Below are 17,128 nucleotides of genomic sequence, written 5' to 3'. Positions count from 1 at the left end.
CAGGCAAGAATGCTGGAATGGGTTGCCAATCCCTTCTCTAGGGGATCTTCCCCACCCAGGGATCAAACCTGGATCTCCTGCATTGCAGGCAGATTCTTTACTGTCTGAGCCACAGGGAAGCCCATGAGCCACCAGAGAAGTCTTCAACTTACTATTAATTAACTTTCCCCTATCTTATATAAAAAAAAGAATTTGGAAGGTGTTTAAGTCATGAGGGCAGGTAGAGCCCTTATGAATAAGACCAGAGTTCTTATAAGAGACCCCTGAGAGCTCCCTCATCCCTCCTGCCATGTGTAATTACAGCAAAAAAAGGGACATCAATGAAGCAGGAAGCAGGCTCTCACCAGACACTGAATCTGTTGGCACCTTGATCTTTGACTTCCTGACTTCTAGAACTGCGAGAAAGAAGTTTCTGTTGTTCATAAGCTACCTAATCTACAATGTCTTTGCTATAGTCTGAGGGTGGCTGTAGAATGATATCTGAGCAAATTTATAAAAAAGCCTCGCCTTTTGTTCCATTATATTCTTAGTGAACATTAAAGTAAAAGGACTAATGAAATTAAGGGTGAAACGAAGCCCTTTAACCTATCAAACTGAGTTCCCACTTCTACCCCACTCACCTCTTGGTGTGTAATTCGGACTCCATTGTAAAAAGACATGACAGTATTGGGTCCCGCAGCTACCTTAGAAAACAGTCCTTCTCCAGCACTGGAAATGAGAGATTCAGCAACATAAACCCTAAAAAGAAAAAAAAGGCAAATGCTTTGTTTTAGTTTGATATATCATCCCTTACTAACCACCCAAATACCGTCATAGCTACAGAATCCAAAATGTCAGTTCACAGTAATCCAATGAAGAAGAAAGAAAAAGTGAAATACAGATTTTGGCACTGAAAACTAGAGAACAGTGTATACTTATGACTCTCATTGCTCTCTAATAAAAGGATTATTGGTATATATTCACAAAGTAACTCAGTGTTTAATATAAGGTTTGTAAAAATTTTGTATGTTTTAATTAATGACAATTTCCACTGTCTTCTTGGACTAGGCAAACATTTCCCAAAGCTAATTAAAGCTACACCCAAGGTTCCCAACCCTGAGATGAATCTTCTACATAAAAGAGTGACAATTAATAAAAGATACTCTATAAGTACTTCCCAATAAAGGAGTTTATAACAGATTAGCTAACTCTGGCCCAAGGATCAAATCTGGCTGTTGTCTGTTTTTGTAAATAAAGTTTTATTGGGACACACCCACACCTATTTGTTCAGTATTATCTATGACTGCTTTGGGGTTACAAAGGCTGACTTGAGTAGCTGCTGTAGAAACTCACAAAGCCTAAAATATTGACCATGTGGTCCTTCACAGAACAAGTTTGCCAAGTGCTGGTTTTAAGATAGAACTCATGATTACAAAACAAGATTTATTAAGAGAGTGAATGTGTGCATGTTAAGTCACTCAGTTGTGTCTGACTCTTCATGACCCCAAGGACTGTAGCCTGCCAGGCTCCTCTGTCCACAGGATTTCCCAGGCAAGAACAGTGGACTGGGTTGCCATTTCCTTCTCGAGGGGATCTTCCCGATCCAAGAAAGATTGAACTCACATCTCCTATGTCTCCTGCACTGGCAGGCAGATTCTTTACCCCTGCACCACCTGAGAAGCCCCTTATTAGGAGAGTACGTGCCCCAGTCACATAATTTCAGTTATTTAAGCCCCTGTGGTGGATAAAGAGCCTAGGGGAAATGGTCATTTGGGCTTTCTGTTATGTAGATCTTCTGCTTATTTGATGGGCTGGAAGTCTGATTTACTGCTTCCACCTCCTGATTCTCACTCTGGGACACAGTTATTCTGATTCTTGGTCATGTGACTGCCCTTCAGCTTGCATGGAGGATAACGTCCCTGCCCAAATGACTTGGTGCTGGCTGTGTGATCTGCTTTGCCACTAGACAGAAGCGACTGCAAAGCTAGGTCTCGGGTGTTAAGAGGCATGGCAAGTTTCTGCCAGCTTCCTTGAGCTTCCATTCAATTCCACAAGGAGAAGATGCCCCAGGGGGCTGTTGTTTGCTTAGCCTGAGTCTTGGAATGAAGGCATGTGAGACAGACCGGAACCCAACTTGAAACCTGGAGCACAGCCTAGTCCAGCTGAGCCGAGTGGAACCCAGTCAAAAATGGCTGAGCCTCAGCCAATCTACAGAAGTATGAGTGCAAAAGAAAATACCTGCTTTCATAAATCGCTGGTAGTCCGAGGCTACTGTTATGTGGCATTATCACAATGACAGTAACAAAAAAATACAGATACATACGGTTAGGGGACTGTTGTGTTTGGGGGCTAACAAAGACCAAATCTTTCTCTCTGCAAACGGGCCCGAGCCTCATCTCAAGAAAGGGGCCATTCATTCACTGTGACATTGTAGTGTAAGCCCTGTCAGTTAAACCAGGGAAGAGGCCTTTTCTCAAATGCGGACAGAAGAGAAACTAAATGCAAGCCATGATTACAGAACGAGGCCAAGAGAAAGTCAACTGCAGATGGCACTCTTACCCACAAACAGGCCAGTCATTGGGGCATACGAACCCCAGTCAAGAGACCAGAGAAAGCCATTCCAGGAATCCAGAACTGAGTTTAGCTAGCATGTCAAATGGAATGGGGCTTGACACTCTGGAATGGAGCTTTTGGAGCTGTAATTTGTAAGCTGGAATGTTCTTATGCTCCTTACATTTTGTTTACTCCTGTCTTCCCTTAGTGAATAAAGAAATTATCTTGTGCTCCAGACCCTCTCAGCTGGGCTAAGTAAAGCAGCAGACATCTGGTCCTGCCTCGACTAGAGCTTTCAAGAGTGTGAAATGCTTGTGAGGGGCTAGTAGAGGCTGCCACGCCAAGAGCCCCAAGAAAGCGGACACCTGGGCAGGGTGTAACAGGCTGCCTGACTCAACTGCTGTCCCTTTGAAGAAGCCTCATTCTGGGACCGACACACAGGCTGTTCTGTGCTTTATGGGCAGAGAAACTCTCTTACAGGGACAGATGCTGTATGACCATAAAAACGCTCTTTCTCAGAATATACATTTTTTTTTTCTGCTAGGGAACTCAGCCTGAGTAGAGGGCCACCAAGGAGCAATAATTCCCACCACAAGAGTTATTTAATCTCACATAAATGATGTCATTAAAACCACAAGGAAACAATTACCTCTCTGATTCGTATGGGTCTGGAAGAAGAGCATTGGTAGAAATGCAAGACGAAGTTGACTTATCAAAGTGGTATACCGAACCTGAAAAGAAAACAAAATTTCAGTATAGGCCCGGAGTTAGGGAAGTGCATCAAAAACATTTCTCTCATCAATGGGACCAGCATAAGTTAAATAATGCAAAATGTTACTCAAGTTAGACCAACTGGGATGAAATTCTTCAGTACAAATGGAGAGCTTGTTTTTAATAATAGTTTTTCATGATAGGAAAGTGTACTTATCCTGAGTAAATGTGTAAACACAATAAAATTCTTTTTTTTTTTTTTACTTTTTATTTATTTAGTTTTTACAATAAAATTCTTAGCTTCATTCTCCATCATATTCATTATGCATCTCTTGGTAACTATAATAACATTCATTATTTTTAAGAGAATTTATTATTGTGAATACATAAATCCCAACCGATTTGTCACCTAGTAAAAGATACACATATGGGTTTTCCATTTGTCACCTAGTAAAAGATACACATATGGGTTTTCTTTCTTTTGCTGAATATCCAAGTGGAAAAAACACAGAGAGATACTTAAGAAAAAGTTAATCTAAAGTAATAATTTTTTATTACTCCTGAAATGCTTTCAATATGCTCAGGAATATAATAATGAAGATGGATACCATGTTACAAAGCATAATTCACTTTCACTCATTCTTTAAATATCTGGAATTACATGAGTGACCTACATCTAAGCATCATCCAACCCATTGGTAGAACTCATGTTATACTTCTAAGATCATTCCTGATTTGAGAATCGTAAGTATAACAAATATTGTTATAACATCAAATATTCTTATACTAGGGGATTAAAATCTGATGGTTCATTTGTTGAACTTTGCGATGCTAAATTGAGTTGCTAAAATATATTTTTAGGTTATTATTGAGTACAGCAATTGGATGCTTAGTAGATGACATAGGTACCAGGTGATAATGCTAATTCTAATTAAAATACGTGATAGGATGAAACAGTTGCTCTCTGGCTAGATAACATGCTTCTTACAAGCAGGTTAACACCGGTAATTACAGACTGCTGTGCAAAATATAAATGGAGTTTTCCGATTTGTTCTGGAGTTTTGTTATCAGGTCTTCACAGCCATCAGGAGTATCTCCTAAAATTCTATTTTTGCTTTTGAATTTTCTCTATTCACATGATTTAAAAGCTGCTTGTGTAATTAAAATTTTTAATTGAGAAAAGGCTTTGTCATGAAAACTTGAGATGTCTCTCTGGTTGGATAAGATTGGATAATAGTTTTAAATTTTCCTTGTGGTTTTTTTCACACTAGACACAGTCTGTAGAATCCAACCACCCACCCTTGGCAATTGTCTCCTTCACTAAAAATAAACATTCAGCCTCACTAGAATTAAGGAGAACAGACTGCTTTTGATAAAGCATTAACAAAGTCATCTTATTTCTATTAAAGTGGTTCAGAAACCAACTAGTAATTTATTCCAGAAACGAAGGCACACAGCCACTCTAGAATTAACATTAGTTCTCTGCAAAGAATTAGCCTCCAAGAACCCTCCCAGAACACGAGGAAGATATACAGTGTTCCAAAGGCTAATAAGTAAAGAAACAAGTTTACTCCTGAAAAGTCAATTATTTTAGGCACTAAGGCAGCATAAATTATCCATTAGCAGTTCCTAAGTAGTTACCAATGGTTACCAGGTCCTCTTTCTTTCTTTAATACAATCAAAACCCAAATTAATGTCTCACACTAAAAGTCTGAGATCAGTCCATGTCACAATCCAGATCAGTCTCTGTCACAGACCATTTGAGTATTTTCAAGAGAGAGAATTTAATACAGGGAATTGGTTACACAGAAGATGGAACAGCTGAGAAGCCAAAGAAAGCAATGAAGAGCCCAGAAACTGTCAAGAGCAGAAAGCCATAACCCTGAGTCACAGGAGCAGTGTTAGTCACTCAGTCGTGTCCGATACTTTTTGACCCCATGGACTGTAGCCTGGCAGGCTCCTCTGTCCATGGGATTCTCCAGGCAAGAATACTAGAGTGGGTTGCCATGCCCTTCTTCAGGGGATCTTCCCCACCCAGGGATCGAACCCAGGTCTCCTGCATTGACAGGCAGATTCTTTACCATCTGAGCCACAGAGTCATCCCTGGACCTCTGGAACTGGGGGAGCCCAGGGAAGCTGGACCTGTGGGGAACTGTCCTGCTATGAGATGGAATCAGGAGACAGGCCCCTGCTGGGGACTCTACGGCACACACAGAGGGCTTCTCCCTGCTCCTGTCCCTGGTCTGTGGCCAAACCGAGACAGAAGCTGGAGGCACAGAACCTGGGAAATGCACCAGGCAAGGGGCAGACACCCTCGCCTGCAGTAAAGCAGGGCAGGGAAGGCTGAGAAACGGTACACAACTCATTAAAGGAAGTTCAAATAAGAAAAAAAAAACAAAACCCCCAAACCCCACATTTCCAAACCAAACATTTCTGTGGAATACACATCCTATCGTGCAGAAATTCTCCTAAGAACTCCCATCTCCTTTCCTTAGACTAAAACCTTCCTCACAAATGTGCTAAGTGCCAACTACACATAAAACACCATGTTGGGGCTGTGCAGATACAAGCAGGAGTCATGTCATATCTCTTCCTGCTTTCAAGGAGTCAGTGTGTCTTCTCCAGCGCTGCCTGTCCCTCCCTCTGCTCCCTTAGACAGGCCTGTGCTCCAGGCCAACTGAAGGCACCCTCTCCTCCCTCGGTTCCCCTGTCGCTGGTACTATGACCTGGGACTGCAATCCATCCATTCACTTGACAAACCTTACTTCTAAGAGGGCAGCCAAGCCATAAGGACGGAACAGGCAAGGATTTCCCTTGCAGTCCAGTGGTTGGGACGCTGCACTTTCACTGCTGAGGGCCCAGGTTCAACCCCTGGTTGGGGAACTAAGATCCTGCAAGCTGCATGGCATGGCCAAAAAGAAACCCATGAAAAATGAATAAGGACCTATCGCAGGGAACTCCACTCAATACTCTAATGGCCTACATGGCAAAACAATCTAAAAAAAAGAGTGGATGTATGTGTGGGCATAACTGATTCACTTTGTGGCACACCTGAAAGTAACACAACATTGTAAATCAACTGTACTCTGATAAACATTTAAAGAATTAAATTTAAAAAAAATGCAACTTCTGATTTAATAGTCGGGGAGGGGGCCTGACAACCTGCATTTCTAAGAAACATTCAAGTGATGCTGATAATTGCACTAAAAAGAGACAGAATAGGCATTAGCCAGGGAATGGAATTACTATGTAAAGAGGCGAAGAAGAAATGAGAGAAGAAATTCCAGGCAGAGGCACAAGAAAACTCAGCAAGAAGTGTGGGGAGAGAGAAGCAGTTTGCTGATCCCAGAGCACAGAGAGACAGGAGAAGGCGGTGAGGAGGGTTTTAGGTGAGACACTCGCATTGTTTCCTCCTCCCCCAACCACTGGGCCAGAAGCCACATGACCCCGAAAGCCCTCATGTCAGCCGGTCAGTGGTTCAGTACTTGTAAGTGGAAGAGGAAGGAGACAGAAACAAAAGGGGCCGAACACAGAGCAAAGACTGGGCCTGGATCCTCCCAGCCACCCAGAGCAACTATGCCTTCTGACCCCTTTGAGACCCAAATTGTTCAACCCAGCCTTAAAAGAACTGAGGCCTGCTGGAATCTTGCCAATAAATCCACCCCTCCTTTTCTGGGCTTAAGTGAGTTTGAAGAGGGTGCTTGCGATTTGCATCCAGGAGTTCTAAGAAAAACCATAATTCCCCTGAGACTGATCACTCTCACTTTCCAAAATGTATTTCATACTTACACCAAGAAGAGTGTGATAACCACAATAACTTCCCTGATGGGGCTTTATGGTAGGTGCCAATATCTGTATTTTATAAGGAAGAAACAGATTCTAAAAGGATAAATAACCTGTCCCAAGTCACAAGACAGTAAATGTTGGAGCCAAGACTCCAGCGAGGTGACTCTCAAGTTCAAGACCCTTATCACTAAAAGTGTTGCCATTTCTGAAGTTTTAAAATCTGCATCACCAACTGGGATCTTTCCCTGGCCAGAGTCTCCTCACTTCTAAACATTGTAACACTGTCTCCTATTGAAATGGACATGAAGAGTGCAGATATTAGAGTTTAAAGTTCAAAGATTTCCTTTACACTTAAAAAAAACCCACAGCACTTCATTGTGGACTGAGTTTAAATTTACAGAAAAGTTGCAAACATAGTACAGAGAGCTCCTGATGCCCCTCACTGTTTCTCCTAATGTTAATTTCTTATGTTACATGGTACATTTGTCCAAGTTAAGAAACCAACATAGCGTTACTATTGAGTGAACTCCAGACTTTATTCAGATTTCACCAGTTTTTCCACGAATGTCTTTTTTCTGTTCCAGGATCCAATCCAGATTCCCACACTGCATTGAAAATGCCTCAGTTTTTAACTTAAAAAAACAAAAACGGAGACATTTATAACAACCCAAGTTGGAGCTAAATGTAAAGTGCTAGGTTTCCTATTTTTGGACAACCACCCTTTGGAGAATCTCCTTCCAATCCAAAGAGCTAAATATTATCTAGGCCTAGCAATGCCTCGATGCACTATCTTTTCTACTTTATTCTTCTTATACCTTAACTTAGATTGGAAATACATATATGTTGGGAAGATCCCCTGGAGAAGGAAACAGCAACCCACTTCAGTATTCTTGCCTGGAAAATCCCATGGACAGAGGAGTCTGGTGGGCTACAGTCCATGGGGTTGCAAAGGATCAGACACGACTGAGCACTGACTTTCACTTTCATATATTGTTTTCTCAGGAATCAGACCAATTTAGCTTTTTTAATATTGTGCCACTCAGAATACAAAACCTTGATTTTTTTTTTCTTTGTATATTTTCCAGATTTTCTACAGTAAATAATTTTGTAATAAGAAAAAAAGTTTGGTGCCATCCTGTACTTCTAAAAGGAAACAGGACTTTTTCTAGCATGGAGACCAACAGGCTCATCTGTGCATAGAGTATATCTTCCAAGAAGATGCTAGACTCTCCCCTCCCCCCGCTCTCATCGCTCAGCATGTGAGATCTTAGCCAATCAGGGGTTGAACCCAAGCTCACTGCAGTGGAAGCACAACGTCTTAACCACAGATCACCAGGAAAGTCTCAATGTTAGACTTTGACGAGAGCCCAGGTGCCAACGTGCATTTATCTTCCTCAGTCGGAACTCAGGTTGATTCAGCGTTACAATTTGGAGATCTACCTAATTTGATTCTTTATCAATTAAATCATTAAACTGTAGGGTTTTTTTCCCCCTGAGATATAATATTTAAAACTGATTAAATTACTGCTGTCATTTCTTCACTCCTTCTGTGCATTAGAATTATACAGCTATGCCCTTGGCAGGTGACTTTTCAGTATCTGCTACTAAAGTGCCTGGTGTATAGTTCCCTGTTTCACTGATGTCTGGCCTGGCCGTGTGACTTGCTTTGACCAATGACAAGTGGGTGAAAGGGACTTTGTGTCAGTTACACACTGAGGCTTCAAGAGGCATCGCAGGTGTCTGCTCATGCTCTGGCTTCCTGTGGTCACCTGAGAAAACCGACCGACAGGGCCCAGAATTAAGACACAGCACAGGCTCTGAGCTGACTAGGGCTTCCCTAGCGTTAGAGAGTGGTGGTTCAGTGTTAAAGAATCTCCCTGCCAATCAGTAGGAGATGCTGGTTTGATCCCTGGGTTGGGAAGATCCCCTGGAGAAGGGAATGGCTACTGACTCCTGTATTCTTGCCTGGGAAATCACATGGACAGAGGGGCCTGGTGGATTGCAGTCCATGGGGTCTCAAAGAGTCGGACATGACTTAGTGACTAAACCACCGTCGCCACCACCAAGCTGACTAGAAGCCTCGAGCCCCACCTGGCCTGGCCACACCCCACCTGGACCAGCTGAATACAGCTGCTTATCAGACCTGTGTTTGATGTTGTAAACCATTGAGGTGCTGAGGCATCTCATAAGCAGCCAAGCTGATACACCAGACCAGACAAGGACATTAACTTCTCCCCAGTAAGCCCTAACAACCTGCTTTGGAATTAAAGCAACCCATCCGAAGCAGATTCAACTTACTTCCAGGCATCAGTTCAAAGTGAGGCCTTCCTTCTTCAGTGGACAGAAGGGTAGCCAGCTTCCCTTCTATCATTTCTCCATCGATGAATTTTCCATACAGGGCCGTCCTCTCATCCGGGTACACGTAGGCTATCTTCTCTCCCGTCAACTCCCCATCTTCATTTACTTCTCCAACAAGGCTGCCTCCATCCTGATGGGAGAAACCCAAAACCAGAAAATATTATATTATAGTATTTATCTATATGACACAACCAGTATTCTTGGGCTTCCCTGGTGGCTTGGCTGGTAAAGAATCTGCCTGCAATGCAGGAGACCTGAGTTCAATCCCTGGGTTGGGAAGATCCCCTGGAAAGGGGCTACCCACTTCAGTATTCTGGCCTGGAGAATTCCATGGACGGTATAGTCCATGCGGTCCCAAAGAGTCAGACACAACTGAGCGACTTTCACTCACTCAATTACATGACACAAGTTCAAGATATTTCTCTTGTGTATGCCCTCTGTTAGTAGCACTAATATGGATCATAACAGTTTAAGAACTCAGCTTTTCACATGAGCATGAAAAGCATGAGGCAGATCATCCCTCCCCACCCAGTCCCCTATAGGCTATATGCACAGGGAGCGTATAAACCTGATTTACAGAGTCAGAGGTGGAGCTGTACTTTATAATCCTGGACAAGTTACTGATTCTCTCTGACTTGGTTTCTTATCTAAGAAACAAACATGCTGTATTTGTGTGTGCGTGGGTACTCAGTCCCTTCAGCCATGTCTGACTCTTTGTGACCTCACGGACTGTAGCCCAGCAGGTTCCTCTGTCCATGGGATTCTCCAGGCAAGAATACTGGAGTGGGTTGCTATGTCCTCCTCCAGATCTTTCCCACCCAGGGACGGAACCTATGTCTCCTGCGTTGCAGGTGGATTCTTTACTCACAGAGCCACCCATTTGGAATATATCATAAACATTGAAAGGAAATGTAACAAGGGTTACTCTGGGCCAATATCAAATGTGATGAGGATCTGTAGCAAACAGTCTTATTCCACTACGCTTAGAAATTCGCTTTTCAAATCTTGAATTCTGAATTTCTGGTCTATTAAGAAAATCTTTAGTTCAAAGATACGTAAGAATTAGTTCAGTGTACACGAGTAGAGAGCTGTCTGCGTTTTCTAAGGAATAAACAAAAGGACTTTGAGATGCTGTATTTCCGAGAGTCCTATACCATGGTTTTTTATTTTTTTGAGCTAGAATGCAAAGTGAAAAAAGAACAACTAGACTCTCCTCCTTTGCCCATCACTTCTCTCTTCCCACTCGTCTTTATTTACTGCTCCCTTCCGCCTCCTTCCAGGAGAGGAGCCAGCTGTGCTTCCTGTTTTACTGTCACTCGCTTCATTCCCGAGGGTCCTTAAATGCTTTAGGGCAGAGGCTATCGGAGAATTCTGTATCCTGGTACCAGTGCTAGGGACACAGGTGGTGATATAAATACTTTGTAAATTGAATTGGGGCACTAAAAATAAACTAATAGTTAATTATTATTAAACATTATTAAATTAAATAAATTAAATATTATTATATATTATTAAATAAAAGGAGTTAATTTAAAAAAATTGAACGTAGGGTATAAGATACATTTCCTTTTTCTTCCTTCCCATCTAGGAGGTCCTCATGGTATAAATAGAAATCCAAGACCTTTGTGGGTTTGACTTAAGACTAGTAAGGCCATGACATCTTCTAAAAGCTTGATTATTTCCCCAGCTGAAAGGTTCTAGAAGCAGCTACTTAGAGTCAGTGATGTGGGATGACTTCTGAGTGATTTCAAATGCTGTTTACTGAGAGAGAGCAGGAAGAAAAAAACACCAGGTATAGGATCGCCACAGTTCACTGTAGTCTAATTGTTCTTTGGAGAAAAAAAAGTTGTAAATTTAAAAATGAATCACAGCACTTCCATAGAAAGAAAAATACTTGGAAGCATTTTTCCCAGATAGAAAGGACATTAGGGATGTATTATTGCTCTTCCTCCTCCCTGAGTTAATTCTTAATAACCGAGCCTGAACACAGATGTATTTTCTGCAAGATCTGCCTTCAGACTTTCAGTGATGATGACAGCTGAGTGGTGTTAGAGCACTTGTGCTCCTCACACACCGTAACTAATTAAACCATCAAGATTACTATTTATTCAGCATTCTTTCTAGGGTCTCAGATTTTCTTCCCCCTTACGTGCTTTAAACTTCGTTTTGGGGGCAAGTGATTTTATTTTTCTAGAACAATAAAGCAGAGATTCTTCTTTTATTTTAGAAAGGAGTTGGTGGTTTTAGTTGCTAAGTCGTGTCCAACTTTACGACCCCATGGACTGTAGCCCTCCAGGCTCCTCTGTCCATGGGATTCTCCAGGCAAGAATACTGGAGTGGAATCCCATTTCCTTCTCCAGGGGATCTTCCCAACCCATGGATTGAACTCGGGTCTCCTGAATTGCTGCAGGCAGATTCTTTACCAGCTCAGCTACCTGGGAAAGGAGTTATGAGTTTTTAATGAAAACTCTCCATCACTGTTCCAAGGTAAACTTTTGAAAGAAACAAACTACCCTTAGAATGAGCTTACAAATCCTGCATGGAGGATCATTATTTTTTGCCTTGCTTTGTTTCTATTTTGACCTCATGTCACAGACACTTCCTTGTTGGCTGTACTGGGGGAGCAGCGGGAAAGCTGCTCCCTTTTCTCCTCCGCTCAGTGGCTCCCCCTATGGGAGGAGGAATCCTTCACTTGATTGGTGAGAAGGTAGGATCTGACCCATCTCTACCAGATGGGGGTTAACAGGATAAAGACTGCTGCTCTCACATGTTCTGCATTTTCACACACCTGTTCTGAGAAATGGCAGTGTCCATGGGCTGCACTTGCTCCCCTCTCATCCTCTCTTCTCCTTGGGGAAGCTCCCCCAGGCAGCCCTATTCCCCAAGGGAAACCTGCAGCTTTCTAGCTGCTCTGTGGGCACCTGGCCCATCTGTTTAGTTCAGAGGGGCAGAAGTAGAAACCCACAACACATCTGTATTCTAACTCTGCCATCATGAAGTCCTGATCCCTGACACCCATGTCCATTTCTTAATTGCTCAGTTGAGTCTGACTTTTTGTGACCTTATGGACTGCAGCCCTTCAGGCTCCTCTGTCCATGGAATTCTCCAGGTAAGAATACTGGAGTGGGTTGCCATTCCCTTCTCCAGGGGATCTTCCCAACCCAGGGATCGAATGTGGGTCACCTGCATTGCAGGCGAATTCTTTACTACAGGCTCCTCTGTCCATGGAATTCTCCAGGTAGGAATTCTGGAGTGGGTTGCCATACCCAGGGACCGAATCTGGATCTCCTGCATTGCAGGCAGACTCTTTACTGTCTGAGCCATCAGGGAAGCACACTTCTTAACTGATTCTCAACCCGGAGATCAGAGCAGTGGGATGTGATCACCAGCCTCACACCTGGCCCCAATGCCAACAGATACTATACACAAAATGTCATCAACCAAGTTAATTTTGACAGCTTGTAACTCCCCAGTGCTTCTTCCTTCCTAAGGTGGAGTCCTCTCTTGGTGTTTAAAAGGACACTAATTCAAGCTGAAGGTGAAAATGCTGCTGCGCATTTTAGGTTTCAAACTGCAACTACATTGAGTGAATCAGGTCCCTTCACCTTAGTGCATCTTTGATCTCCTCTAGGTACTATTGCCTAGAAAATCCCATGGATGGAGGAGCCTGGTAGGCTGCAGTCCGTGGGGTCGCTAAGGGTCGGACACGACTGAGTGACTTCACTTTCACTTTTCACTTTCACACATTGGAGAAGGAAATGGCAACCCACTCCAGTGTTCTTGCCTGGAGAGTCCCAGGGATGGGGGAGCCTGGTGGGCTTCCGTCTATGGGGTCACACAGAGTCGGACACGACTGAAGTGACTTAGCAGCAGCAGCAGCAGGGACTTAAATTGATCATAGCTACAAGTAAAATTACAAGTAGTGGGAGAATCTTGTAATCCATTGCATTTCCCTCATTTCAACCCCCAGGAGGAATGCCACTTGCCCTGACTTCAAGGTTCACTGTGCTATGGGTGCTCCCTAGCACGGGGCAGTAGGAAGCTTATCCTGCCTAGTGACGAAGCAACAGGTTTCAGGCTTCCTAATCTGGTAAGTACCTCCACCTCTTCTCCCTCTGTAACAGAAACTTCTGAGCTATTGCAGATGCTACCAAGAAAATGTGTAAATGCTTTAATAATTATTTTTTAAAATGTTTCACAATTTTTTTCTCTGGCTAGAGTATAACTTATTTTTCAGCAACAATAATGTATAAGTAGATTTTGCTGGTATTACTTTTCTTGTTATATATATAATAGAGACTTTGTTTTTATTGATACTTTCAAATCATAAAAGGATAGGATTAAGAGTAAGAAAAAACATATTTTGACTTAAGCTCTGGACAAAATAAAATATTAGATAAAATATTTTTGCAGGTCTATTTTCTGAAACATTTTCTGGAAACTCACTAAGAACAGATGGGGTATTTGAAATGCAAACAAAAATTACAGCATTAATTCCCAGCCATGGGTTTTTGCTGCATCTTTCTGCTCTAGTCAACTTCAGAAAGATCATAAAATGTTATTAAATATTCAAAGGCTAGTTAATTTTAATCACCTTGATTTAAGCAATATAAACCAAAAAATGGGGAGGGGGATTGGAAAGTCAAGTAACAATAGTGTAATAAGTCCAAAATGATGTGAAATTGCTGGAATCATTCTTACATATGAAAGAGAATAAAATTAATTTCAACAATGAAATATTTCAACATTCTTTCTATATCCCAAATAAATATTTTTTAAAATCAATGTATTTTTGTTTTTATTGGTAGTACAATCAAGCTAGTTTGTCTCAGTTTGGTTTTCTTTTAATGTTTTAAAAGATATTTACTGTAGGATCAAGCCCAGGCCCGCTGCATGGGGAGCATGGAGTCTTGGCCACTTGACCACCAGGGAAGTCGCCTCCATTTTGTTTTAATTGTGACTAATCATTTCTTTCCAAAGCCACCCTGAAGAGGAATTTACAGCAGATCGGAAGACAATTTAAGTCAACTGCTTCACAGTGAGAGGACAACCCCCCTAAGTTGTTGGCTTCAGCTACTGGCTCTCAAGTTTTCACAGTCTCACGTTTTACAACATAGAGAGTACATTTTATTCTTCATTGGGAAGACTCAAAGCCTTGTCTTAAAACATGCTATTTTTCAGCAAAATGAGCAGTGACAAGACTTACTGGGTAGTATATCCAGCACACTCCATGCCGAATGTTATCTTTGTATTGTCCCTTGAAGATCAGTCTCCCATCTGTGTCGTACTCCTGGGCCGGTCCATTCAGCTCTCCGTCTACATATGTGCCCTGGAGAACTCCTCCATCCTCGTAAGTGTAAACTCCCTGGCCCTGCAGGGCATCGTCCACATAATATCCCTCCAGGGTGCTGTGAGAGAAGGGAGAAGAAAAGAGGAGAGTGAGACTGCGACTCAGCTCTCCTAAAAGAAAGGATCGCATCATGCCCACCTCTGTTCCAATGCCCACCTGTATCCAGTACATCCTCCTGAGTTCTCTGAGACTGCTAGGGGAAAATGCTCCTGAGATATATATGGGTAGGATTAGAAACAGGAAGATTTGATTTCTAATCTCCTAGCTTCTATTAAATCCAGTTTCTCTACTGAAAGAAATACAAGAGAAAGAAACCACAAGTGGAACCAGAATAAGCCTCATCTAAGTTTTGTTTCCTGGAGCTTCCCTGGGGGCTCAGATGGTAAAGAATCCACCTGCAATGCTGGACACCTGGGTTGGATCCCTGGGTTGGGAAGATCTGCTGGAGGAATGCATGGCAACCCACTCCAGTATTCTCACCTGGAGAATCCCCTTGGACAGAGGAGCCTGGTGGGCTACAGTCCATGGGGTCACAAAGAATTGGATATGACTGAGTGACTAAGCATACATTTCCAAGGCTAGATGCTGACCAATACCAGGCAACAGAAATACTGGTGTTACCCTTTCCACACATAAACCACTCCTGCTTAATTTCCCTCAAGAGTGGTCCAGAATTCACTGGGAATTCTCAAGGGTCTTTAGATGGCTTGTATAAAGTGGTCTCAGTAATACAAATGTGGTTTAGAATGTGTAGATGTCTACTTATCTGTCTTACACTATTAATGCATTATTTATTGGTGACAACCACAATTAGTATCCAATCAAAAGTATTCCCTTCCATCTCTTTGGAAGATATATGGGGAGGTACTTGTGTGTGTGTGTGTGTGTGTCTATGTGTGATGTGTGTGTGTAATCATGGGCAATGGGGGTAAAGTATGGAAGATGGCAGGCTAAACCTAACATCAATTGTTGTTGCTTAGTCACTTTGGTCATGTCCAACTCTTTTGTGACCCCATAGGCTATAGCTTGCCAGGCTCCTCTGTCCATGGGATTCTCGAGGCAAGAATACTGGAGTGGGTTGCCATTTCGTTCTCCAGGGGATCTTCCTGATCCAGAGATCAAATCCAGTTATTTGAGTCTCCTGCATTGTTGGTGAATTCATTAGTAGCCTGATAGAAAGTTTGAGATCCTTAGTCCCAAAACTGAAGAAAGCTCACAAGGGTGTTTATGGTGATTTTATAAGAACCTTTTTCTCTCTCCTCATAAAACACTTTTTGGATTTCATAACATATTTTGAGTGTCAGCCTTGGAAAGGCCATTATGCAACAAAGCTAACTTTATCCAAAAATTCCTTCATGAACTGAAATAAAGGGAAAGACCAGCTCAAATTATTACTATTTGTTTTACAATTAAAACATAAGATGCTTAGCAACAAACAGTTTGATTATTTTAACATGCACAGATAACACTCATTCATTAATTCAACTAACAGATATTTATAGGATGCCTTCAAGAGTGAGCACAGTTGTATGAGGATCTAGGAAGCATTATGAATAAGACAACCACAAAACCAGGAGACAGGTACTGGGGACAGGTGGGAGCCATGGGGATGTGGCTGCACCTGACTCTGCCTGCAAGAGTCTTATCTTGCTGTTAATGAATGACAGAATGATCTGTAATTATTAAAAGAAAAGCACAGTTGAAATAACGATACCCTCTGATTACAATGTAATTAGACTATTTGTAGTCTCCCAAAGAGAGAAATCATTCTCTTTCATTTTTGTCTGTACGATCAATGATAAATAGTAAACTCATGTAGAGATGAAGGTATACTTCAGCATAGCCCTTGCATCAATAATCAAAATTCTAAATTAGTGAGGTTGGAATTAATGAGATTACACTGTCATTAGATTTCCACCATGAAAAAAAAAAAGAAAAGAACAAACTTGGTGAAGGATAACCAATCAACCCATATAATGACGCAACAGACAGGACAAAAAACTATTTAATTATCCATTTTGACTTGAGGAATTACCAGATAAAATACAGGATGCTCAGTGGAGTTTCAGATAAATAACAAATAACTTTTTTGGTATAATTATGTCCCCAAAATGGAACAGGACATAGTTATACTAAAACATTTTTTGTTGCTTATCTGTGTGTGTGTGTGTGTGTGTGTGTGTGTGTGCTCAGTCATGTCTGACTCTTTGCGACCCCATGGACTGTAGCCTGCCAGACTCCTCTGTCCATAATTTTCCAGGCAAGAATTTTGGGATGGGTCGCCATTTCCTATTCCAGGGGATCGTCCCAACCCAGGGATTGAACCCAGATCTCGTGTCTTGCAGGCAGATTCTTTACCAGTGAGCCACTTGGAATACCATTTTAACTGGG

General features: G+C 42.1%; 1 protein-coding gene across 4 annotated transcripts in view; it reads right to left on the bottom strand.

Moving 5' to 3' along the window:
• SETD7 (SET domain containing 7, histone lysine methyltransferase) overlaps positions 1-17,128 on the bottom strand; it is a 53,012-nt gene that overhangs the window by 12,194 nt on the left and 23,690 nt on the right. For all 4 annotated transcript variants that reach the window (XM_088828020.1, XM_055405793.2, XM_055405791.2 and 1 more), the window contains 4 exons: positions 14,594-14,795; positions 9,328-9,517; positions 3,182-3,263; positions 621-738 (listed from right to left, as the gene is read on the bottom strand). In XM_088828020.1, the coding sequence (XP_088684146.1) occupies positions 621-738; positions 3,182-3,263; positions 9,328-9,517; positions 14,594-14,795 (592 nt within the window). The remainder of the gene's footprint in view (positions 1-620; positions 739-3,181; positions 3,264-9,327; positions 9,518-14,593; positions 14,796-17,128) is intronic.

The sequence above is a fragment of the Moschus berezovskii genome, chromosome 19, assembly GCF_049115385.1.
Source record: "Moschus berezovskii isolate FMDL1 chromosome 19, NW_MosBer_1.0, whole genome shotgun sequence".
NCBI lineage: Eukaryota > Metazoa > Chordata > Mammalia > Artiodactyla > Moschidae > Moschus > Moschus berezovskii.
The sequence above is the reverse complement of the archived record's forward strand: the minus strand, read 5'-3'. Positions and strand labels throughout refer to the sequence as shown.